We start from the raw sequence: 27,164 nt of genomic DNA on the forward strand, positions 1-27,164 counted from the left end.
GAATACTTTCATCAAAAACCATTTATGTACATTATTTTTTTTCTTTGTCTTCTGGACATTGCCCACCTTAAAACCAATTTGTTCCTCAGGATCTGCCATCAAAATCAATGTAGAAACTAACTTCCATCACAAAAAATGTCTCCATCTCATGTGCAATTCTTTTGTTCCTTAGTCAGAATTCTGCTTTCTTCCTTGAAGAGGAAAGTTTTCCTTCATGACTTGCCTAAGAATTTCTCACTTGATTCTGGTGCAGCAGATACATAATCCAGCAAACTGTCTAATCAAATTTTATTTTCTATTAGGAGCCATCTGTTTGCCGATGACTACTCTGTTTGTTTTTTATTTTAGTGCAATCCATTTTAGTTCCTTCATCTGTTTTTACCATACCACCTGCAATTCCCATTTTCCCAGCTCATTCTTTCCTTCCTCTGGTGGGTAAGGAAGAAGACAGCACAAGTGGGCCACGCTCCAAGAAAACTAGTTGAGGCTCAAACCCTCCTCTCCAGCTAACATGCTTCTCTCCTCAGGCTAAGTGCTATTTATTTTCTTTCCTGGATTTAAACTTCCCCAAATTCTGTGGCCTTCAGAAAACTTTCTGGAACAAAAGAAAAAGAAAAAAAATGCTAAATTCTTCCCATCTTTAACTTTCTATCCCAGGAGATTCTCATTTGTCTTTCCCCTAATTGCTGCTTTCCTTTTGGGCTGGGGAATTGACTGTTATGTGTATAACAAACAGGTAACACAACTCATGGAGATGATGGCTTTTGGGTTATATTCCATCACAAAACTTTTTTTTTTTTGGTGTGTATGAAATTTTCAACACAATCTGACAAAACTACATGACATGTTTTCTTCTTTGTCTTCATATGTTCATTAAGTTTAGGCCTGGGTCATAACCACCTACAAGGTGGGAACTTCTTAGTACAAGTTCTCCTTAGGTAGAATTCCCATATTATCTCTCATGAGTCTAGGTTCTGTTGTTATCTCAGAGCTCTCATGAGAACGTACCATTACAAGTCTGACTTAAATTATCCCTGGGTGGACCTCTCTCCTCTGAAATATTATTCCATTTATCACATGCACAATGCATTTGGCATTAACACTAAAAATAGGCAAACATAAGCACTTCTTATGTCCCTCGTTCTTTTCAGTACAGTCTTGACAGTTCCTAGTTCTATGGCTTATATGTAGTTACTCAATAACTATTTATTGATTCATTATTCAATTATATATAGACATATTTGTTAGGTTGAAATTTTCAATTGATCCATTTTTTGACCTTTTCAGCTATTTTTGTCAGTGGCTTTGATTACCCAGGTGCACTTTTGCCATCAATAGGTTAGGTCTATAAATAGAAGTCTAGAGACATTTTTCATGTGTTTGGAAAAAGAAACTGAATAAAAAGTTCCGATTTTAAAATTGCAGATGAATATTGTGTTAGCGATTAACTGCAGCAAACATATTTTGAAATCATTTATCTAACAGGAAAAGACAACAATGGAGCCATCCCTTGTGGCCACAGTTTCAATGGCTTCCTTCAAAATCAGTCATTTGAAGTTTTTGTTTCCCCCTTCTTTTAATCTCTCATGTTATGAATAATATTTAGTTGAACTCCCAAAGCAACTGGGGGAAGAAAATCTTTGGTGTTGATTTTTGATAAAATATGAGACATTTACTTTTGTGAATGTTAATCTCAGAAGGCTTCAATATAGTCTTTTGTTCTCTGGGTTCTTGTGCCATTCAAAGATTTGAATTTAAACACCAGTGTGTTTTTGACCACCAGAAAGCCCTCTGAAACACCCAAGTATGGAAGTTTTAGTTATTAAAATCTGTAGTATTTGTTATTTTAATTACCATTTCAGCAACTGCCAGGTGGGTAATGATGGCAGGTGGCTGTCCTGTCTGTCCTAATGTTGCACTGCACTGTTTATTCTTCTCTGAACTTTTTACTTTACCCATGTTTGCTTAGCAACCAAGCTATAATTGTTTTACTATTTTAATTACTAAGTCCTTTCAGTACATCATTTCAAAACTAATAAGTGTCAGGTCTTGTCCTGACTTCTTGTCAAGAGAGTTTAAAATTCTTCTTTCTATATTTTTAACCTCATAAAATCCCTCCTCCCAATAAATTGCAAAACCTTGCTGATGACAAAGTGCATTAGAAGACCTAAAGATACATGTTTATTTTAAATGTACTCATAAGACAAATACTTATTAGATCAAAGTTTTATCAACTATAATTCTCTTTTATTTTTTTTTTCAATCCAAACTAAGTTATTTCTCTCTGGTTTAAACATGTTGGCTGATTTTTAGACTTGGATGAATTTCACTGTAAATTGCTGTTCTATGTGACTGGAGTACCCAGGAGCTGTCAGGATGGCTCAGTGATTTAACATTGGTGTCCTGCAGCTTTGACTGTAATCAGCAGATGCTGTGGTATTACCATAAATGTTTTCCTAACTGCTTCTGTCAAAAAGAGAAAATTCTTCCTGACCGAGTCTGCTGCTTCTGATTAAATTCAGTTTGCCTTCTTTTGCATAATTAATGTCCCATGATGATCTCTAACCTTTTGTTTTTAATATTGCCTCTTGGTCTAGACTCACTCTTTACAGGGAAGCTCAACTAAAAGCAGACAAAAAGAAATGGATGGTGCTTTTACATGTACCCCCAGCATCTCTCTGGCTCTGAAACTGTTACTGTTTTATATACCATCACTTGTCAAAGATCATGATAGGTTCTGGTCTTTGCAATGTTTTTTCATTGTTGTGCCAGTGCTCTGTTCTACTTCAGAGGACTGTTTCTGTAACGCTTTAGTGCACATGGTTTTGCCGGAGGATGTGTGATGATAGGGTCTGCTTTAGAATGTGCTCACCCTGGATGTGTAAACTGATAACCTTCTGACACCAGCCAGGCAACAGGCTTCCTATTCTTCTGAAAGTCTTCCTATACTTCAAGCCAAAAGTAGCCCAGATTATATTTGCTACAACAGAGTAAATGTGTATGTAATATAAGTATGTTAAAAAATGAATATCTAGTTTTGTCTGTGAGTGCATTTTACATAATCTCAGTGGGGAAGAGATCCTTGAGTGTATTAAATAGCAGTAGCTTTACCTGGAGAGCACAGAGTGCTTTCCTATTTGTCCTTTCAGAAACTGTGAATACTCTTGCCTGACAACTACCTATGAGCTGATGTTTTTCAAGAGGAACGTTGATGTGACTAGAAATTCTTTCTGATGTTATTCTTACAGTGTAAGATTAAAAATACGCATGATTTCTCTCAGGTACTAAATAAGGCCTGTAGTAACTGGCATATTTATAGCTTAGAAGGGCCCTGTAACCATAATTGTAGGGTTCCACCTATTCCCTTGGTTTCAAATGAAGGAATGAATGAGTTTCACATTTCCTAGGGCTTATCAACATCTTTCTTCTGTAGATGATCCCACTAGCAATTATTTATCACATTATTTTGTTATTTTCTTTTTCTTCATAGAATTAATATTTAGAGTAGAAAAGGATCTTAGAGGTCACAAAAGATTCATTTTTGTCTGACAAAGCTGAGCCTAAATAAAGAAGTCACAGGCAGTGGTACTTCTGCTTTGGAGATTTTTCAACCTTTCACTACTAAAACTTTGTAGATTTTTGGCTGACCTCAGATTCAAGCCAAATAAAACAGAAACACAGAAATTTCAAAATAAATGTGTCAGCCCTCAAATGGTTTTCATGTAAAAGCAAGATTTATGATCAGCAGAACTTCTTTTTTTCTTATTCAAACTTTTAGTACAAACTCTAACCTTATAGCTGCTTGGATCTCCTTTAGCTCCAGTTTCTTCAACTATAATTCCCTTTCTACAAAATCAACAGTAGTTATAACTTTTTCACTATTTATCATCTCTTCAAATGAACCAACAACCACTTATGCAATAGAGAGCACCCACTTTCAATAGAATAACTAATCTGTCATCAGGGAAACTATGACATCAGGCCACTTGAAATTGCTGCTTTGAACTATTATTCTGATGCTGCTTTTTTCTACCTCTGTGACTAGAGTAATCCACTTCACTTCTGGCCTCCATTTCCTTGTTGGTAAATAGAGGGAAACAGTACCCACCTCCCAGGAGAATTCAGTGGATGGTATGTGAGCTACAGTGTCTACACGCCTGCTTCTGTGAGACCACGTGTGACAGCAAAACTAGGGAAACACTGCAAAAAAGCAGAAATACAAGAACAAGAGAGCTTAGGTTTGTTTAAACGAGAGCTCTCAGTGGTTCTTTTTAGTCTTTTTCTTTATTCCCAGTTTTCTCATGAACATAATGTATTAGTGGCTATTTTTAAAATGTCACAGATGTGTCTCTTTCAAGATATTTGAAGGTAACAGTGGAAGGAAGTTGTTTACAAAAGCACAAACATTTTAGGAAAATTTGAAATGTCTCTCTACCTCTAAGAAAGGAAAGTCTCCTTCCTACCCTAAATTCCCAGAAAGGGCTTTTCATATTTTTTTTTCTCACCTTGATAACTCTAGATGCCCTGAAATCCTCAACCTTGATTTTAAGTGTACTGCTGTGATCATGCTTCAAAAGAAAGCTGTCAGATTATTTTAAATGATGAAGAGCTGTAATTCACAAGCATTACAGTAGCTGCCATTCTCACTGGCTATAATATTCAGAATTTGGATATCCACCCACCTTATCCCCATCAAATTAGCACATAAATACATACCACAGGATTTATCACTGTAGCCATAAATTTAATGATACTACATGTAAACAAACGAGTTTCCCAAAGATATAGATTACATTGAAAGTCTTAGAAGTTTTTTTTCCTTTTTTACTACATTAAATGACATTTCTTGATCAATTTTTCCCAGGTCTAGATCATTCTGTTTTAACCCAGAGTTACGTGTCTTTGGGGGTGTTATTAACTATTGTTACCATCAGAAAGAAAGGTTTCTGATAATAGGATCCCTTACAAAGCCTTGCATCTGTACTTTGCAGACAGTTTTTACATAAATATCCTTGATAGATTTGGCTTATATGATCATCCTTAGTTTAAAAAAAAAAAAGTGCTTTAGTCTAGAGGGATTAATTTCTTAAGGATATAAAACAAGAATGGTAGAGCCAAGAAGAAGTCCTTACAATTTTTTCCTTTTACATATGCACTAACCAATAGGAGCCCTATTATCTAAATAGTTACAAATGCCCAGGTTGCAACTAACCAGATGAGCTAGAGGAAATTGTTTTTGGTTCTCTTTTATGTAAATCTAAAGAACAAACAAATCAATAGTCGTGCAACTTCATAAACCAAAGGGTTCTGTGGCAGTGAGCTCAGTTAAAACCAAATATGTAGAGACAGCAGGGAAGTAGAGAAAGCTTACCTGGCCTCCCGTGAAAGGGCTTTCCATTTGCCAGAGGAAGCTGCAGAGCCCGCTCCAGGGTACCCAGAGGGAGTACAGCAGCAAACCAAGAACATGGTCAGGGTCTCACACAATAGCTGTGCTCTTGGCCTTGACTTTATTCTACATAATAGGGATGGTAGCAACTTCACAGGGTCTGTTGTTAAAGCTCCTTGTCAGATCCAGCACTCGGAGGCAGAGTAAATGGTAGCATTATGACCACCTTAAGAACTTTTCTACCTTTTATTATAGAGTATAGTAGAAGAGACAGTTACTGAATACATAATTACACAAACACATCATGTTTATGGAGAAGTGTTAGGAAACACTCGGGTGTTATAGGAATGGACAACAGGGAGTGAGGGGTACTGAGGCAGTGACTTCCTGTGCTGAAGCACTTTTGACTTACTTTCTGGCTTGTGAAAATGGACACCTGGAACATCCAGCTCTTAGGAGAGGCCCAGGTGAAATGAAGAATTCAGGTCATCCTTCTCCTTTCAGTGTGGCACAGGTAACAGTGTGGGGCAGGGAGGGTGCGGGTGCTCAGTGAAAGAATGTCCATGGCAGCCACCATATCCACATCTGGGATACAGCTGTCTTAGACCCAGGACTTCTGGTTATAAACCCATTTCTTCCTTACCTATTTTCTTCATCTTCTTCCCTATTCATCCTTTATAAACCGTTCTAGATATGACCACTCCATGCCTGTATGTTTACAGGCTCCTTTTTTTTTTTTTTTTTTTTTTTTGTCTTTCACTGAGTTCCCCCCAAATGTCCTGGTTTTTTAGTTATCCTTTGTTTCCCTTTAATTAGTCCCCATAACCTATTTTTCCTTCATTCACCATCTCTGCTACAAATGACCTCCCTATCTGCCCTATGTACTTTCTTTTGAAATGTAACCCAGCTATAGCACTTAAACTGTTATGTTTATTGAGACATAGATCCTGATTTTGCCAAAAGCCATAATTCAAATCACATTCAATAGTGAATTTTTTAAAATGAGAGGCATAATAAACTACTCAGGACACTTTGAGCAATTCTTGCTGTTTCTCCCTAATATATGGGACGGGTAATAAGCAGATATCTCTGTGGACACACATGTATAGATGTGGCTGGACGAGCTTACTGAAGGCAAGGACAATGTTCACCCCCTGCCATGTCCCTGACACCTAGCACAACATAGTGCACTGTACGTATTCAGTGTTTTCTGTCTAAATTAAAGTATATTGTCCCTCTTATATCCTGCTATCCCTAAGAATTATGAAGCAATCTTTGTTCTCTTGAATATAGAATCTTATGAAAAACGGCACATCTGTCTGCATGTAAAGTACTGTTTTAAACACAAGAAATGGAAAGAACAGACTCCAAGTTGTTATGGTCTTGTCACTAGACTTACATAGGTGACAGCAACACAACAAGACATGACACCAGGCAGCGAAAGATACACCACACATAAGAGGTAAAGTAGAAGGTGGCATCTGATGAGATTTGAGAGATTATAGATTATCAGAGACAATAAGGACTGGAGATCAGAGGGGGTACTATTAGAATTCAATGCATACATACAAATAAAACAACTAAAGGAATTACATCATTCCTAAAAGAATAGGCATATCCTACAGCATAGATTACTAGTAAGAGAAAACTATATGCTCAAGCTTTAGAATTTAAAATAAATTGAGGCTTTTTGGGTTAGCTCATTTTACTTTTTAAAAAAAAAATAGTAATTTTAGAAGTCTGGACCCTTCACTTGGTACAAAATGGATAGTACTTATTAAAATGTAAGGTTTTCCTGCAATAATTTCAACTATAACTACCTTTGAACATCTTCTAATGTACTAGTGAATATGGGTCATGGCTTTTACTGCTTCTGTGAATAGTTGCATAGCAAGGGTAAGAATAAATGCTTTATACCTTATAAGCAAAAATATTAGAAACAAATATACCTTGTTTTCTCTAAAAAGAGAACTGAATAGGTTTTAAAGATATTTTTGAGAAATAATATCAGTAAAAATGAAGTGTCTTATAATTCCCTTTGGTTCCTTGTGTTAACATTGGAATGCTGCCGGTGTCTCTAGCATTCAGTTTTAAAATCAACAATGCTGTAGACTGAAGCTGGGAGTTAAATCAGAGGTCTTGGACTGGGGACATAGCTTTGCCCTAACTTAACTGATGTCAGGGGCAAGTGTCTAAACCCCTCACAACTCCCTCCCTAGTCAGTGAGCTGGAGAGAATGAAGTTCATTCTTCTTTAGGCCACATTATTATTCATCTTAAAGCACTATGTGCAGATCTGGCATTTATAAGTGCTCAAACATGTTAGTATAATTTTAATAAACTTGAAAATATTATTAATAAGATGGCAAGAAAGTGAATGCAATTTTGTTACAATTTATTTTGTTAAATCTGAGCTCTATGTGGATTGTGCTTTACTTCAAAATTTTGTTGTTTTTCACATGTGTCTGGTATGTCTCATAGTAAACCTGGACAGAGAAGTGACTGCCCCCACTAATATTTGGTAAATAGAACTATAAATCTGTAAGATAACAACATTTGTACAGACAGAGGACATTATAGAAATAAAATGATTCATAGCAGAACCTTGAGGGTTTCTTATCAAATGGAAAACTGCAGAACATGTCACTCTTGTGTTCCATGCCAACAGCCTTTTCATGTCATGAGATTCCATTAATTGCAAAGACTTCTAGATTCCATTAATCACAATGCTTTATTTTTCCTCTTCCAAATAGAATGTGAGTCACTAGAAATAGAATTGACAAACATATTAATATCAGACATAACTTATAAAAGAAATCACTATGTGCCATATGTAATTATTCAAGGTACTATAAAGCCCACTAACTGTCTGACCTCTAGTGGCTGTAACTTACAGCTGCATCTCATTTGATGGTTTTTAAAAAAAAAAAAAAAAAAACGGAGACTAAGGAAAGCATCTCGATCCTAACAATAAAGCTCTGTAAGTATATAATTAACTTCCCTGAATTTTCACTATTCTAATTGTTGAGGTACTATTTCAGAAGACAGAGTCCTGAACTAGCTTTGTTACTGAGTACAGGTGCTTAAAATGTATCAGCAGACCCTGCCTTGGGGCTGTAGCCAAGCAATGTCCACAGTATCTTCAACAGACATTCCTGTGCTCAGAGCCAGCTCCCAGAATCACTGCTCATCCATATTTCATAGGCTTGTATGAAATGTTTTTAAAACATTAAGAGAATTCCTATGTATTATATGCATTTTATTAAGTATCTATATGCATAATCTTTCATAATGTGTAGATGTGTGGGTGTATTGAATATTTTCACGTTGATGGCACTACTGTCCCTCATGCTTTATCATGTTTTTGAGAAAGGCCTATCTGAGTTAGAGTATTATGTATGACCAAGAAACAGATTGGAATTGACCATCAATTTGGGGACATAAACCTTCTGATTAATCTGAACCACTAAACTTATATAATGCCCCATTGAAGAAGACCAAGAAAATGTATATTTATGAAAAAGAATATTTAATATTTTCCTTTGTCTTTAACATAAACCATATAGGAATGTTTGGTATAATTTTTTTCTTTTTATATCTCATTTAACAGAACTCTAATTTACCTCAGTGGTTTAATGAACTGTGAATTGCTAGACTATGGCTAGTATAGGTCTCCAATATGTTTTCGGAATTTCAAATACCATGTGGATTATAAAGTTCCATATGCTCCAAGGCCTTTTAGCTGATGCTTACAGCTCTTTTAAGAGGAAGAATGAAGAATGGAGCAAGGAATATTCACCTTATCTTGCCTCCTGGTCATTTCTCCTGTGGCCAGCACCCTCTTTAGCTTTCCAAGAGCCCTGCACGCTCATTTCTTTCTTTCTGCCCACTGTACAGTACATTTCTACTGCTGTGTTTTGTGTTACCATAGAGACAGGAGGTGCTCCAAAGCCCCAGGAAGACGAGTGGAAGCAGGTCTTTGAGTTAACAGTCCCTGCTGAGGAGAGGAGCCCGAGGCAGGAATCTGTAGCAGTAAACGGAAAGAGGGAATTGTGTGGTCCGATCCATTTGTGTCTCCACAGAGTCCCAGGAAGCACAGGCTCAGCCAAGGCAGCATTAAAAATGAGTTGTTTACAGAAACCAATTTTTCAGAGATCTCAGTGCAGCCTGGGGTTTCATAGAAACCAAACTTGGTGTTTTATTTGCAAGAAAATAACTGGTGACATTGACCTATTCCTTTTACTGTTTTCATCATTAAAAGGGAAAAGCTTCTAAGAAAGGTTCTCTTTGCCTGACTTATTTTGAGGATCAAAAATCTCACCTTTAAAATGAAGGTCGATATTCTTTCGTCCAGCCAAAACCAGCAGAAGCGACTCTGCACCCGGCTCCAGGTCACTGATCTAAACATACTAGTTCTAGAAATGAGTAGTATATATTTACCCTCAATTGTCATGCATTCCCTCCATATTTTAGATTACTTAAAGCTTTTGAACATTTCTCTGGATGTATTAAATTGTTATATTTCCTACTATGTTATTTTAACTCATGCCATATTTTTATTTAGGAAAATGCTGCTGAGGATTTTTTTAAATATCTATTTTGTAGTTGTAGTTGGACACAATACCTTTATTTTATTTATTTAAATGTGGTGCTGAGGATTGAACCCAGGACCTCGTACGTGCTAGGCGATCAATTGACCACTGAGCAACAACCCCAGCCTTGAAGGTTTTTAAATAATATTTTTTCTCTTGTTTTTTTCCCCTGAGATATAATGTAAGGCCCTGTAATAAAAGGGGGGAAGAATATAAAGATAAAAATTTTAATAAGCAATAGATGTTCTGTCAAATACCCTTTGAAACCAGTTTCTCTTTTGGAGTAGGAGAAGATCCATCCTCAAAGTATTTGTTAGATTTCTGTCACAGATCTTGTAGTCTAGGCAGGGAACAAATTCAGAGAAATTCAGAACACCTCAACATTGCTTCCAAAGTTACCTGTGCAAAAATTGTCCTTTGGAGGAATAAGACCAGTATCTACCAATTTGTAAATAGGTTAGTGTCCTCTGAGGTACTCACTTGCCTCAAACTGCCAGTGGGAGGCAGTAGTGTACTAGCCTGAGCTACACTCTTCAAGGTAACATCTATGACTCATGCCAGATTCCTTTATTTCATTCATTTTCTAGAAATACATGAAACTAAAATCTTAGAAATAGTTTCAGATTTCATAATGAGAAATTGGTACCATCAACAGGACAAGAGAATGTTGCTATGCCATGATAGAACAGTCTATCGGCTTCTACCAGTGGCAACCCATGAACTTCACCCGACATGTGTAGGTCCTGATCCGATATGAGTAGAGGAATGGCATGGAATAAAGGTTAACCTTGTTTGGGAAAGGAGCACAATGATGTTATCACATTAGAGCCCTCTGATTTTCATGATTTACAAAAACATCATACAGAACTATGAAGTAAAGATAGAAAAATCTCTGAATGGTAACATTGTTTCCCTGTTCTCAGGGGGCTGGATAAACATGTCAGAACATAACAATAGCAGCTGTAGGCTTGTCATTATTAGAATTCAAGTGTCATGAGTATATTTTTAATCTTTGGCCATTTTCTATTTTGCCATTCACAAAATCCAAATTACCTAGAAATGTATAACTGTTCCTCCTTTATATAAACAAAATCATAATGAATGCTAATATTGGAACACTGCATTCTTTCATTTGGTTCTTTTTCCTCCTATTATATATGATTTCACTAAAGGGTTTTCTTCATTTGTTGACTAATCTCAGTAGGTTATATATTGGAGAATTTTTCTCCCCCAGCCTTTGGGTATGTTTATATCTACAACTTACGAATTTCAAACAGCACTTTTTTTGGTACCAAGGATTGAACCCAGGGGGAGCTTAACCACTAACCCATATCCCCAGCCCTTTTTTATATTTTATTTAGAGAAAGGGTCGAGTTGCTTACGGTCTTGCTAAGTTGCTGAGGCTGGCTTTGAACTCAAAATGCTCCTGCCTCAGCCTCCCAAGCCACTAGGATTACAGGCATGGTACACCACGCCCAGCTACAGCATATAATACATTATTTATTTGTTGACTAACCATAATCAGTGTACAGTCTGTGAATAGAACAAAGCCAAATTTACTACTGATCCATACAAATGTCAGACTCAGACTCTTTTAGTAACTTTGGTTCTAGCCAGGTGAACTAATATCTCCATATACACATTTATAATTTATTTATAAGTCTAAGAAATAGACAATACTAATTTCCATTAGTATATAGATTATTATGATTTGAACTTTAAAGTTTAGAAAATTGTTTATTTTTGTCATAACTCCTAAATTCTTTTTAATAGTAATCAATAGTACAAACTAAACTGGAGATAAAAGTATTCAAACCAACCCCAGAAACATTAAGAGTTAATGGCACTGTTGTAAACTCCAGGTTCTAGACCTGTGCTTCCCTATATAGTAGCTACTAGCCAGAGTGGCTCTTAAATTCTTGAAATATAACTACTCAGAATTAAAGTGTATTACAGATACAAAATATACACTTGGTTTTGAAAGGCTAAAGATTTCATTCATGTTTTTTTTTTTGCTTAGATATTGAAATATTTGTCAATAGGTTAAATATAATACAATATTAAAATTAATTTCACCTGATTTTATTCAATATTTAGTGTGGCTTCTAAATTTTTATATTGCACATAGCCCACTTTTGTGATTCTCATTTTATTTCTGTTGGACAGTACTGCTATAAACTAAAAACTGGGTCCTCAAGGCACCAGAAAGCAAAAAATTTATATATACATTAAACAAAATGATGTTAATCAGCTTAATTTTTATTCAGATACTGTTATTCCAAAGTGTGTTCTTTGGAATGGATTAATACAAATGTTAAATGAAGCAAGGTAATAAAACCTTGCCATGCTTAGGTTCTGCCACTGAGGAAATACGATATGAGGCAACTGTTATGAGATGAGTTTAGGGACACGCCTTCACACACTTATATGTGAGCAAGTTAGACCATGGTTAGATGGATATAAGGTAGTTTCCTTACTTCTTGAAAATGTTAATGTGTTTATATAGGGTGAATCTAATATGTATTTAGGAACAGGCTAGGGAGAAGTAAAATGACATTTCCATGTACACAGTCATATAACATTATTTTAATATAAAATTTTCTTTAGTACAAACATACTCCAGGATTGAATTCTCTAATGAATAAAATCAGATTGTTCTAAGCAGATTCTTATTAAGCATATATTGATAATCAATCTCAAGTATTCAGTCTATGTGGAATTTTTTTTTTAATTTCTCAATTTTTTATTTATTTTTTCCATTGATGTTTCTTCTATTTTATTTTTTTTCTTTGTATATAACAGCGGAATGCATTACAATTCATACATATATAGAGTATATGGAAATTTTTTAAAGGTTGTACTCAAAACAAGTATATATTTAGAGAATCCTTTTATGTTTATGTCAGAGGAATAAATGCTTAATAAGTATGGGGATTTAATAACTATCTTTTAGGGTTGTTGTAAAAATTTTAAAATAGTATATAAAGGATTTATGAGATATATAGTGTTTAATATCTTTACTGTCAAACCCTACCCTTGTGTTCTTGAAATACCAGATCAACCAATCGAATTATTTATTACCTGCTATTTACTACCTGACAGACAGTTTTAGAAATGTTTATTTAGTAGCTGTTAAGTTACATAAGACAGCTGTCAAGAACAGTAGGACTGTAAACAGATGCTATTATTGGTTTAATATGAAGAAGATGCTGTTTTGGGATGTGAAAGTTCAGTTTGAAATGTTGTTATCAGAAGTAATGGTAGGTCATTTATGATGAGATATTTAGAGAAGCCAGGTGGACACCATTTTGAAGCTCTGTTGGCAGGGCTGGAAATGCAGATGTGGTATCTTCTTCCCAAAGGAAATGAAGTTCTAAGATCTTAGAGAATGTAAAAAGGGCAGAAAAATAGGATCTAAAAAATGGCCACATCAAGAGCTCTGATTGGGAGCATTGATAAAGTAGAATAAATTTCCAAAGAGTAAGCATGGTAAAGGGCTATATCATGATAGAACGAGTTAACTAGGAGTCTGAGAACTTGCGTTTTATCTCTGCTCTTCCTCAGCTTTATTTAAAACATGGTAAATATTCTCACATCACCTCTTTCACAGGGGAGTTATAAGAATCAAATGCATGGGTACATCAAGAAAATGTTTGCGAACTATATATAAATGTTTATAATGGCAGTGCAGTTATTTGATATTATTAATTATATAATAGAATCTAAGTTGTGAATATTCTGCAATGAATCATGACACCAACTACGTAGTGTTAAGCCAGATTTCACAAGTCATAGTCGTGCAAAAGACTAACCTCAGTTCAGATACCAGCAACAAATTTGGGGGTCACCAGGCAGCCTTCACTCCGACCAGCTGGCTACAAGTTCAGTGGTTCCTACCACCCTCTCAGTTTCAATAATATGCTAGAATGACAAGATTTAGGAAAGCCCAATACTTGCTAATACAGCTTAATTATAGTACAAAGATACAAATCAGAACCAGCCAAAGGAAAAGACACTTGATGTTTCATGCTGTCTTCTAGGACACACCATCCTCTCAGCACAATGATGTGTGACAATACACAGTATTATCAGTCCTCCCTATCTATGGATTTCACATGCCAACTGCAGATTGAAAATATTTTTTAAATATGTATCTGTAGTGAACATCTACAAACTTTTTTATTATTCTTTAAGCAGTACAATATAACTTTTTAGATAGCATTTACTTTGTAGTAGTTATTATACAGACATAATTTAAAGTACATGGAGAATGTGCATAGGTTACATGCAAATGCTAAACTATTTTATATAGAGGACTCAAGCTTTCTGAGACTTTGGGGTCCCAGCAGAGTCCTGTAACCAATGGCCTGTAGACACCAAGAGATAAGTATACTGCTAACCAGGAAATCTCACCTGAACTTCAGTGCCCTGAGTTTATATTAAGGCTTCATTACTTAGGCATTATTGATTTGCCACAAGATTAAATTCAAACTCCAGCCCCTTTCCACTCATTGGAGATCAAGTTGCTATCGCTTGGCTCCAAACCTCAACCCTCTAAAGATGTGATTGGTCTTTCTGGCTTGACCAGTCCCTACCTGATGTCATTCATTACCATTAACTATCTATGGGCCCACCATGAGTTACCTAATTAGCATACCATCTAATTAGCAAACCATCAGGTTATATTGTCAAACTGCAAGTCTGAGGGTCTCACCATGAGTAATAACAAAATTCCAAGGGTTTAGAGGCTATCTCATAGGAACTAGGACAAAGGCCAACCAAATTCATTATTACATGCATTCCAAAATGTTATAGATGTCAAGTGAAAATGAAGTGGCATGAGGAAATTATGTTGAATTTAGGAATTTTAGACTTTGGATAATTTATAGGGAGCCGTTCCAATAGAGGTATGATTAAAAATCAAATTAAAATTGCTAAGAATTGAGTGGAGCCCAGCACTGGGATTACATACTTGTAATCCCAGTATGTAATCCCAGTGACTTGGGAGGCTGAGTCTGGAGCATTATAAGTTTAAGGCCAGACTCTGTCTTAAAATAAAAAGCACTGTGACAGTAGCTCAGTGTTAGAGCACCCCTAGGTTCAATCCTTAATACTGAGGAAAAAAAAAAAACTGAGTAGAAAGATTTTTTTTAAATGTGGAAAGATTTATATTATTATTGTCTTTATATCAAAGAGACTAGATCTGTCCTGTGCTCAAGTGCCTGAACAAAACGGAGACTCAGAGCCCAACCAATATAGGAAATGGCAAAATGGCAGTGCTGTCTTCAAACTTGCAAAGGATAATGATACAGAACAAGTCTAAGTAGAAATTAGATAGATAGATAGATAGATAGATAGAAGGTTCTATCTTACTTATCAATTATCTCCTGTACCCAGATATATTTTTGTTTTTTTTTTAAATAACTGGTTTCAATAAAAGTTTCTTGGCACTCCTAAATGATTTTAACCATATACAAAATGCCCTTTTGCTCTTTTTATCACTTTTATATATTTTCAATACATAAGATAAAATAAACAGCAAAATGAAACCAAGGGAAAACAATTATTTATAGCCTCAATAAATCAACAGTAAGGAAAACCACAGGGACATGGGCTGCTGGTGGCCAGCACTAACTTCAGTTATTGCATAGATTAAAAACATATATTTGTCACACACTTTACTATCACATAGACCCTGTGGTGCTTTAAAAATTATATTTATGGGTTATTTTTGTGTTTCACCAAAGTAAAGCCATTGCTAGGTTGAAACAAAACAGCTACTTAGTAGGTCAAAGTAATAGTTAAAGAATTGTAAGAACAGACCAAATTTCAGGAAGACTAAAGAGATACAATCATTGAGAACACCAGAGTTCTATATTCTTTCCCCCCATCAAGGCTGCCACAGACTCACCATTGACCACAAAAGGCAGGAGCTCAATTTTATTTTTCATCTGAGACTTGGCACTTCTAAGAAGCCAGTGCCCATTAGACCACAGTGTGCTGGGGGATCAATACTGCCTTAAAGGGAAAAAGGCCTCTTTCTGAACCATAGCTGATCCTTCCTGCAGTGGAGAGGGTTCCCCCAAGGAACTCAGCTCAAGAAGCATAACAACTGCTAGCAGAAATATTTCCTCATTTAGATGCCAAGTTGCAAATTGTTTTTTCTGGTGGTGATGGTGGTGGGTTTTTTGTTTGTTTGTTTGTTTTTTTCAGAATCTTTCCTAGTTCCTTGTCTTTTGTGCTGCTACTCAAGAAACAACAGAAAAGTTAGTGCAGAGTGGTAGAGGTTTTTTTGAACTTGCTCTGTCATCCAGATCTGAACTTTGCTAAATGTTATGTCAGGGGACCCAACAATGGATGTAGTTTATAGCCTGGTTTTTAAGTCCAGTGGTATCAAAGAACTGTTCAACTTTTCATTCATTTTCAGGGGTGGGGCTTCAGATTTAATCCTTATAGTAAGAATCATATGAAGCCTCCCTTAAAGTAAAATAGCATGTATTCTCATCCTGTTTATTTCCACAGAAACACAAATACAAGATATGTGGATTGAATTCCCTTACTGAATTGGTACTAAGAATAGCAGTTGGTTTGTTGCCTATCGGTACTACAGTCACCAGTGGCCCTAAATATTGGTAAGAGTCCTAGATATATCATACGCAAACATCAATTGTAATATCCTAAAGGGGAAAAAAGCTGAGGGTTTGATTCATAAAATAGCACAAACATACTCCCTTTGGAGGATTAAGCAATCATCCTACTTTGACTTAATATTTTTAGTTTCCACTTTAAAATAGGTATCTATGAGTTGGGGAGAAAGAAATGCTTCTCTTTTAATTGATACCCCAGCCTTATTTTTCATTGTTTGCTTGTGTCCAAGTGGGTCATCTTGAAAACTATCTAATTTCATGTGTAAAGGATGAGCCCACTTACATCAAATGAAAATTTGTTGATGGCTCCAAACATGTATAAAAAGTTCTGTCCAATTTACAGGATTGTCATCCTGTCTTGTTTGGAAGTCAACCATTTAGAAACAGTGCATCTGTTCATGTGGAATTTAGGTCTCTAGCGCAGCCCACACAAAGCCACCAATCCGACACCTGCCCTTGAACCACCATTGCAATAAGATTTTTACATAAGTGTGAACTTCTAACTTGGGAGGCTTCTTTGTCTGAAATCATTTTCTCTAGTTATAGTGCGATAAGGTGACTATTCCAACCCAGCTTTGTTTATTTACTTTCCCATTTAAGATATGACTCCCTCAGTTCCATAGTTTTGGTCTCCAATGGCTGGGAACAAAGCAAAAAGAAGCTGAGGACCAGGATGGGGCTTTTGGTGTGCTGAGAGAGAAATGAATACTGGAAGTGAAAAATTGTTATCTAGGGACTTCTAACAGAGCTATAAATGCATCCTTTAAAAGACCCTGTGCATTGTCTTTTTAGTTCTTCAGTGGTCTCAGTAATGGCCTCTTTCCTTTTTATCCTGTATTATCAGTTGCTTCTCATGAAAGATTCTCCACCTGAAACCACAGAGGAGTTAAATACCATCTTAGTTATTCTCTCATCATTTTGTCCCTAAAGCAACCCCACAGCTATTTTGAGTTGCTCAAAAGGATAGAAATGCTGTTGCTTGCATTGGCCCACCTATTGTTATTCACCTAAGCCTCCAGAGAAGTTCAAAGACCAAACAGTAAAAGAAAAACTCAGGCTATGCTAGGCATTTCATCCTTGGATCTGGTACAGATCCAGTAACAGAGGACTAAGATGTCCAAATGGATATACAATCCTTGTTTTGGGCAACACAGAGTTCATTAGTGACCTTAACAAGGACTGTTTGAGAAGACTAACGTGTCAAAAGCATGATTATAGTGGGTTCCAGAGAAAAATGGGAAGAGAGGAATTAATACAGTAAGCCTGGGCAATTCTTTCAAGATGTTTTGCTTTAAAGGGAGTCAAGAACTGAGTTTGTAGCTGGAGCAGGATATGGAGGCAAATAGGGATTTTTTTCTCTCTCTCAAGTTTGGAGTTATCACAACACATTTGTATGCTAAGGGGATGATCAAGAGGAGAGGTAAACCTTCACAATGCAGAAGGGAGGGCACAGCTGCCAGAGGGATATCTTGCAGTAGACAAGCCAGATTAGCGTCTATGTGAGGGGTCACTCTCAGAGGGGAGCACAGAAGGTTGGGCAGTCCTACTGTGGGGGAGAGGCAGAGGTAGACAACAGATTTTGTGGGGAGCTGGGAGTTCTCTTCTGATTGCTATGACTGAGTTAAATGAGAATGCAGGAGGACATGTTGGAGGTTTGAAGAGATAGTAGAAGGTGTGAAATAGTTGTCTAGGAGAAAGGAAGAATGAATGGACTGGGGAATTGTAGTGGGATTCAGGTCTTGCTTGAAATTCATGGTCATGAATTTAAGTGAGAGCAGGACAGAAAAGAAGATATGTGTGACCTTGGGCATACTGTGAAAAGGTTGTTTACAAAGGTATACTATCTACTTTACAAAGTTAGTATGAGAATTCAGTGTGTGAGAAAGCATTTCAAAGTATAAGTACAGGACATCATTATTATGAAACTTGGCTTTGCATTACTTAGCACTTTCCTTGGGCAAAAAGCTTTCCAGATTTAAGACAGACTCAGTGTCTCTAGAGACAGCAGCTGGCTTCTGCCACTGACTTAGTTACTGGGTGTAAGCAACTGACTTAACCTCCATTTGCTTTTACCCCTCAAACTATAAAATGAGGGTGGTAATGCTTAAAGGGCAGTGAATGCTTTACAAGTTAAGAGTGCCATATAAACACAAGCTACTCATAAGGTGGCATCAGCCCTCACCGTCACTGTCAGTAGAAAGTCAGAGAGCCTCCAAATAAGCCCTAAGCCTTGGGTGAGAGATGCCCCCCTTTGAAAGCTGTGAAAGAGGAAGGAAAGGAATCGCCATGTGGGTGCCATCTGCATTACTTCCTTTTATCCTTACTCGCTGAGATTATTAGAACCTAAGACTCAAAGGGGGGTTGAGTTCCCCAGTAGAGTTTGGGTTTCATTGCAGGTTTACCTTAAAATCCCAGGTTCTTTTCACCTTGCCACATGTGGAATTGCGCTTGATTCTGTATATCCACAGAAGTTATGGGACTGAAAGTGAAAGATCCACAGATCCCAAACCCGGAACGAACCACACGAGACACTGGCTGCAAAAGCAAGAGGCAAGTTTATTGATACACAGGCGCCTGTGGGTGCTCAGCGAAACCTCAGCCGGAGCTTCGGTGAACTGGCACACCGGGCTCTGGGGCACAGATCTTTTATAGGGAGCAGGGGGTTAGTTTTCAGCTTAGCACAGCAGCAGCCTTTCTATTGGTTTCCCTGAATCCAGCAGCGGGGTCACCTGGGGGGTAAACTTGTTTTTTTTTTGCTCAAGTTTGGCCCTCCCGGGGTTATCTATATGGAACATCTTGTGGTTGCCATTGTGCAAGACTTGAAATGCTATGTGCAACTGGTGGGGTTTTGACATGGGGGCTGGGTAAGAAAGCATCCTGCAGCTTCAAGGCACAGGGGCTGGATTTCCTAATGTTGGGCCTGGGGCCTTGAGGTCCTTCATTCCCCCCTTTTCTTTATCCGGGATATAATCCTATATCCATTGATCTACCTGCTCAGAGTCCGGCACTAGCTCAGCTGATGGCTCAGGGTGCTGTGGGAGTACTTGATATTGCTGCGCGAGGACCATAGTTTGGATTACAGACAGTTTTTCTTTCATAAATTGCATTAATTTGTTGAATATACAAGGTCCAAAGGTTAAAATTAACAGTAATATAATCAAGGGGCCAGCTACAGTAGATAATATAGTAGTTAGCCTAATTTTGAATAGGACCCCAGGGTCGTAGGCATTTTTGAAGTACATTTTTAGGCCCCATTTTTTTTTTTTCTTTTTTGATGTCTTGCCTGCCTGAGTAAAGGTAATGTTTGAGGGGTTGCAGGCAAACGCGGAGCATGGCCCTGCCCCGTACCATTTCAGGCTCCTACAGGAGTCGGAAGATAGTGCGGGCTCTTGTCCTTTTTTTTTTTTACTTGTATTAAATCCCCAGATGAACCTGGCTTCCATCATATATCCCTCGTAGTTTTATATCCCCAAGATTTACAATAGTAACTTTCACGTTGTCCACATTTTTGTACCTGTGACTGGGTTTTTCCATCCCTAGGGCATATGTAGAAGGGTGTCTCCCTTAGAGCTGCTCTACACCCTGTGGGATGTTTTACGCAGGCGCAGCGTCCACTGTAGACGCATGCTTCTGCCTCACTGGGGTCATCAAAGTCCTTTGCCTTAGCCAGCAGGTAACAAAGATCAGGCCTTAGAGCAGGTTACCAAGCCCAAAGGGGGTATTTTGTGGATGTTTGTTTTTAAATTATATCTCCTGTCCCCGATAATATTTGCCATGTCTGGCTCACAGTTTGGTTAGCAACCGTTAGGGGAAATACAAAGCACAAAGCAAGGAAAATCAACAGCGTGTGAGTCTTATCTTTAGTGGATTTTGAGTGCGTTGTAACTTCCATTCTGGATCCGGAGAGGTGCCTGTGGACTCCTGTGGATGTGCAGCTTTCACGTGGGAGGCGTGGATCCAAGCAGCGATGCTGTCCACTTTGACTGCAGTGGGAGTGGTCAGCAGAATGGTGTAGGGTCCTTTCCACCGCGGTTCGAGGTTCTTGTTCTGGTGCCTGCGTACCCAGACGGTGTCTTCAACTTTGAAGGGATGTGGCAGCGAGGGGGTTTTAAGTTCCTCCTTGTATGCTGCGGCTAGAGGCTTCCAGACCTCATTCTGGACCAATTGCAAAGCATGCAAATGAGTCTGCATAGATGGGGTGAGGGAGGCATAGGTTTCAGTTTCATAAAAGTTAACAGCGGGTGGTGGTGCACCGTACAGAATCTCAAATGGGGTTAGTCCCTGTGGGCCTGGGGTGTCTCGGGCCCGGTACAAGGCTAAAGGTAGGAGTTGTACCCAGTCTCTAGTGCCAGTTTCAAGCGTTAAAGTCTCCTGATGGTTCTGCATGGAGACCCGCTATGAGTAACTGGCGATAGAGACGTAGGTGGTTCCTACCTGCTTCAGTCGCATAGTCCCAGTTTGGCCGGGTTGAAGAAAAAGCTTCATTAATCAAATTTGTGAGTTGGGTGGGGCGCCCGTCATCCCCTGGCACATTTTTGCGAGCTTTTAAGAGAACCTTCTAATAGAGAAATCTTTAATTCTGCTACTTAGGGCTGGATAACCATATTAGCAAACATCAAGTATTTAAGATGTTTAGGAACAGCTGTGCTTTGGCTTTTACTGTCTTTGCTAAGTGTTTAAGATGAAGCAAGTCAAACTGACTTTTGTTTCTACCTATTGTTTACAGTCAGCTGAATTATCCTGGGAGTCCTCGGGAACTTCATAGCAGCTTTTCAGTTCTGCTAGTGCCATTTGCGCTAGGATGGGCCCAGGCCTTGCTTGACCATATGGCTTCCCTCAGAAGCATCAGGGATGTCTCCCTTTTTTAATGACCTTTCTCTTTACAGCAAATGCACCGATTGGCTTTCTGTCCTCCATTGGTCTCATTAATCTCCCTGCTCAGGAGGTTATGTGGCCTAGAGTTGCTGAGCCCTTTGGAGAAGTCCCCTATTCCCTGATTCAGACTGACTCAGAGGGCAAGAGCCGAATATTGGTTTTCTTGGCCCTTTTAATTTAATTAATTTTAAAAACTTGATCTTAAACATCCAGCAAATAAGTTAACAGCCTTATATTAAGAGCACTGGGCTTTAATGTTTATCTCTCTATCCTGTAGGTGATAACTTCTTATCTTATGTTGGCCCAGGTTGTGTTCTTAAAGCAATACCTTTTTAAGACATTAACAGGCAATCCTTAAACCATCTATAAGTAAATTTTAAAACAAAACTAACTAGGGTAAAAACATATTTAGCTTATATAATAGCTACCTTGAATTCTAGCAGGGTTATACATCATAATTTTCTGTTTGAGATCCTAGTAATCTTGGCATAAACCTATTTTTGGACACAATTTTAACTGTACTGAAATCTGGCTTACTTTTTTATAGCCACTTTTACATGTAGTGAGATGGGACAGAGCCTTATCTCAAGTAAGGCAGGGCTCTTTATAAATCTCAAGTACTATAGTTCTGAAGCTGATCATTTTATAAAGTTTACATAAATTGTTGTTCAAGTTTACATGAACATTAGCTAACACAACATAATATCACACCTAAAACATGAATTAAAGGCTGAAAGCTTTTAACCTCCTATAGAAAAGCAGCAATGCACTCCTGTGTTTTGCAATAAGGTACATTACTACTTTTCTACAAGAGGTCAAAATTTAAAATTACCATACAACTTTAGAACACCAGCTTGATATAATGTTCTTTTGAAGCTTCTACCTTACAGACTTGTATACCTGGAAGATATGAACACATTAATAACACCATAATTATATAAACCTCTTTTTGTTCACATTTTGAAACAATATTTGTAAACTTCTAAATTTAAGCAGAGTTAACATTTTATTAGGGCCTTTTTGAACACCTAGAGAAACTTATAAGCTTAATTTTGAGGACAGGAACTGCTATTTTGAGCAGACACTTTAGGCCTAAGGCATTTTAACCTTAAGTTATATTTCCAGGTTTTAGATGTTGAAAATTATAATACAAATTTAAGAAGTAATTTTCAAAATTTAAAATTTTATCTTTTTACATTAGAAAAACTTGTTCACATAAAACTGGAAATAGGATCTCTACCATCAGAAGAAATTTTTTAGTACCTCTAAGTCACTTTGCTAGTTCTGAAGTTTCTAAAGTAGCATTGAGTTACATTAAATTTGCCCACGTATTACCATATATATCTGAAATTAAGCTTTGAAAATTTTTAAGACTATTGCTATTTAATTATCTAATGTCATTTTTATGAGCCAGACCAACGTTTTAATTTCTTTTCAGGCTACCCAGTTCAAAATTGAAACTCTTTAATTTTAATTAATTTTTTTTTATTCCAAGTATTTAAGTTTTCTAGCATGAACTATCTGAAATCAAACTAAACAATTGCTTAAACCCAACTTTTAACTGCAAGATAGTGCAATGCTTTAGAAACCCATTCAGATACCAGATTGTTACAATAAAAAATTATTTTTTAGACACACATTTAACCTAGATCATCTTTAAGAAACAATCAGACAACCAGATAAGAAAATATCTCTCCAGGTTTTGAACTTTCATTTAATTATGACTCCTATCAGTGGCACCATAGACTTTCCCATGAGTGGACCAGATGTTTTCACGTAGGGGCAACTATAGGTGTAAAATCAAGGGTCTCAGTGTGACTGGCTTTACTGCATTCAGTGTCCCTTCTTTTTAAGTAAACAGAGGTGGCGTAATCCTTAAGATGTAGATAAGGACCCAGGGAACTCCCCAGAGCTAAATGGCTCTGGCAGCTGCTGGGAGTCCCTTAATCCCATCTTTCACCCACAGGATCAGTTCCTCCAGTTTGGTTTGACCTTAGGCATTAGGCTTTTTTTTTTTTTAACTTTTTAGTAGCCAGCTCCCAAAAAGTTTATCCTCTGCTTGCAGTTGTTTCGAGTGCTAGGCTTCCCCAAGAAAGCAGAGTGGGGACTCCTTAAAAGTCCCCTTGAGAGTGTCAAAATTTGTGACTGAAAATTTGGTTCCCATCTCTAAAGTACAGATATGAATCAGACAGGACATAAAACACAAAGAACGCTGCGCGGCTTCAGCACCAACCGAAAGAATCAGATGGCCTGGGAGAAACTGCTTCTCCGTCGCCTACAAAACAGATGGCCTGGGAGAAACTGCTTCTCCGTCGCCTACAAAAATGGTGTATCCCTCGGAAACACCGGGGGCCCCAAAGAAATGGACCCCTCTGATCCCTGGGACGTCTCCCAGGGTGGCAGGGGTGAAGTCCGAGTTCGTCAACTCCTTCCCCGTCTGCCTCAGAAACCTGAGTGATCACGGAACTGCTTCAGAATCAGAATACTAAGTGACTATGCATAGTCTTTCAGACGCCGCGCAAAACAGAAAACAGATAACCAACAGGACAACAGGTTAGACATAGACAGCTCGAGCTGGCCAGCTTACCTCCCAGTGATGTCGGGTGTCCTCCGGATAGGGATCGGGATCGGAACCGGGATCTTGGATCTCGGTGGAACCTCCAAATGAAAGATCCACAGATCCCAAACCCGGAACGAACCACACGAGACACTGGCTGCAAAAGCAAGAGGCAAGTTTATTGATACACAGGCGCCTGCGGGTGCTCAGCGAAACCTCAGCCGGAGCTTCGGTGAACTGGCACACCAGGCTCTGGGGCACAGATCTTTTATAGGGAGCAGGGGGTTAGTTTTCAGCTTAGCACAGCAGCAGCCTTTCTATTGGTTTCCCTGAATCCAGCAGCAGGGTCACCTGGGGGGTAAACTTGGTTTTTTTTGCTCAAGTTTGGCCCTCCCGGGGTTATCTATATGGAACATCTTGTGGTTGCCACTGTGCAAGACTTGAAATGCTATGTGCAACTGGTGGGGTTTTGACATGGGGGCTGGGTAAGAAAGCATCCTGCAGCTTCAAGGCACAGGGGCTGGATTTCCTAATGTTGGGCCTGGGGCCTTGAGGTCCTTCAAAAGCATACATTTTTTTCATATTCCAGACCTATATTTTAGCCAACCTAACCTGTTTGCAATCAGACATTTAACTAGTGTTGCCCAGTAGCAGAATAAACTGAGTTGTTAGATAGCCCATGATGGAGTAGTTGACAAGAAATGATAGGAACATTGGGGGAGGGGAAAAATGATTGCACTTAGCTGCAAATGCACTTTTTTAAACACTCTTGGGATAGGATGGTAGGTGCTAGAAAAATTAATTCATGTGGTCATGGGAACTGCTGAACTACCATGTCCACTGTGCCATTTCTTGCAATCTGTACATTATAAGCTGCAGCACATAAACTGCTCTAAGAGAAAATCACTGCTCTATTAGATTTTGATTTTTGAGTAACAATTGCCCACCTGATAGAGAAAGTGATAAGAAAAGTGTATTTATCTTCTTCCAACAGCTAAAAGGTGATCATACTTCTAAAATTTGTTGAGATTGTCCAAGAAACTGTGTGAAATACTCATCCATCACTGGAAGCCCCTGGTCAGGAAATGACAGTGCAGTAAATATCTTCAGCAGCCACCTTTTAATGTACAAGCTGTTTTCGGTTGGAATTTTCAGCACTCACATAAAACACACTGTCATGAGTGACTTCTTGTGCTCCAAAGTCATTACTATTGGGATAATGGAACATCTCTCAGCGAATAACCAAAAAACTTTAAATGTCATGTCAAGTTTGTCGAAGCTGTTTTCAAGCCCCATTCAAGGTTACATGAATATTGAAGGTATCTGCTTTTAAGATAGGTTGTGCAGTGTGAGATCAAGATAATTAAAAGAAATTCTAGGTCTCTTTGGGAAACTCAGTCAGCCAAGCCATTTAATCATTAGCTCTTGCAACTCTCTCCTTACTGCCGCAGTCCGGCTGGCTGCAGCAAAGTAACCGGGGGGGTGACGAACAACTTCTGTACATTGATACAGCAGGAGTGGAAGCCGTTTATTGTAGGATAGGAGCGGTATTTATACATTCCACACAGCTTATCTAATTAACATAAACTAGATACAGCAGTCAACCAATCAGGAATCTCCACACATAATGGCTCGCTTTTGTTACTTCTCAAACCACTCCCTCTGGTATTTTGCCAGGCACCATCCAGACTTGTTTACGAACTCTAACATTCCCCTGGCAAAATGCCAGGTGTTATTTTGACTTGTTTAAAGACTCTAACACCTTACTACCTTGGTACATCATTTCACCATCACTTTGGGTGTGTGTCAATGTGTACACATATTATAGATGTGCATATAGGACATAATTCTGGTTTGCTGGAAAGTTTGAATGGTCTGCCTGCTAAATTTATTATTTAAGGGAAACACTGAATTTTAAAATTCTGATTAGAGGCTTTCTTCCTTGGTTTTCTTCAAAAAGAAAATTTCATTATTATTCAAATAGTATTTATCTTGGGCCAAAATGTGTCAGATAATAAACTCTTTATCCAACACACTTTTAGTGAGCAGTTCCTTTGCACCAGGGCCATTCTAGGCACTGAGACTGCAGCAATATTTAAAAGAATGTTCCTGGTGTCTCAGAGCATAATTCTAGTAAAGAGACAGACGGTATACAAGTAAACAAATATGATGCATCTCGTGGTCCTGAGTTCTGGGAAGGAAAGGATGAGGGGCTAGAGCAATGAAAAGGATATGTACAATTCTAGAGGAATGACTAGGGAAGGAGACTCCATTTAACTGATGTTTGAGCAGAAACCTACATGAAATACGGGACCAAACCCTGATAACATAGTGACAGGCATTTCAAGCCTAAAGGAAGGAGAAGGTAAGCTCTGGTGCTAATGAAGTGGTTTTCTATTATGTTGCTGTATATTCTTGACCTCTACATGTTTATTTTAAATTGGATATTTTTTAGTTTAGTCTAAGAGAACTTGCTTATTATGAATAATTATTTTACATTTATGTTTTACAATGTGCCTAGTCCTCGCTTATCACAGTGACAAGTTTTATGCTTCTTTCCTGTAGAAAATCAGAAAGTGCAGTTGACAGAAGGGTCACATTCACACTACAGTATCAATTGCAACTCCACAAGGACTACAGTCGCCAAGGAGCTTAATTATAATCCAGACATTCATTCGTCTACAGGGAGGATCAAGGCAGTTGAGAAGAAGGAAGCCTGTAATGTAGAAAGTACCAGAAAAAAGGAAATGGAACTTCTTGGCTCTGTTTCTAAAAACGAATCAGTTCCCGAAGTTGAAGCCCTGCTGGCAAGATTACGAGCTTTATAAATTAAACTGGCAAAAAAATGATTAAGCCAAATATAAAGCCATGCTCTAAGCTATAACACTTGAAAAAATTGCTTTTATATAAGTGACTTTATATAGTTTTAAATTATGATATATATTAGAAAAATAAAGCTAAATACATTATTGCAATGCTTTTTCTATGTACTTGAAGTTTGGGCTTATTCAAGATTGTAATGTGCTTTAATGCTTTTTTTGTCTCCTGGTATTCATCTGTTCTATATTTGGTGGTTAAATTATACATATTGCTTTAGAGAGCAGGTAG

At 37.8% G+C, this 27,164-nt stretch overlaps 1 protein-coding gene across 1 annotated transcript in view; it reads left to right on the forward strand.

Annotated features, from left to right (window-relative positions):
- The window catches only part of Diaph3 (diaphanous related formin 3), a 474,806-nt gene extending 447,845 nt beyond the window's left edge, over positions 1–26,961 (forward strand). The window contains exon 28 of the mRNA XM_027938043.3: positions 26,622–26,961. Within this exon, the coding sequence (XP_027793844.1) occupies positions 26,622–26,884 (263 nt within the window). The 3' untranslated portion in view covers positions 26,885–26,961. The remainder of the gene's footprint in view (positions 1–26,621) is intronic.
- Positions 26,962–27,164: the final 203 nt, after the last annotated feature.

This window comes from Marmota flaviventris, chromosome 4 (genome assembly GCF_047511675.1).
Source record: "Marmota flaviventris isolate mMarFla1 chromosome 4, mMarFla1.hap1, whole genome shotgun sequence".
NCBI classification, from domain to species: Eukaryota; Metazoa; Chordata; class Mammalia; order Rodentia; family Sciuridae; genus Marmota; species Marmota flaviventris.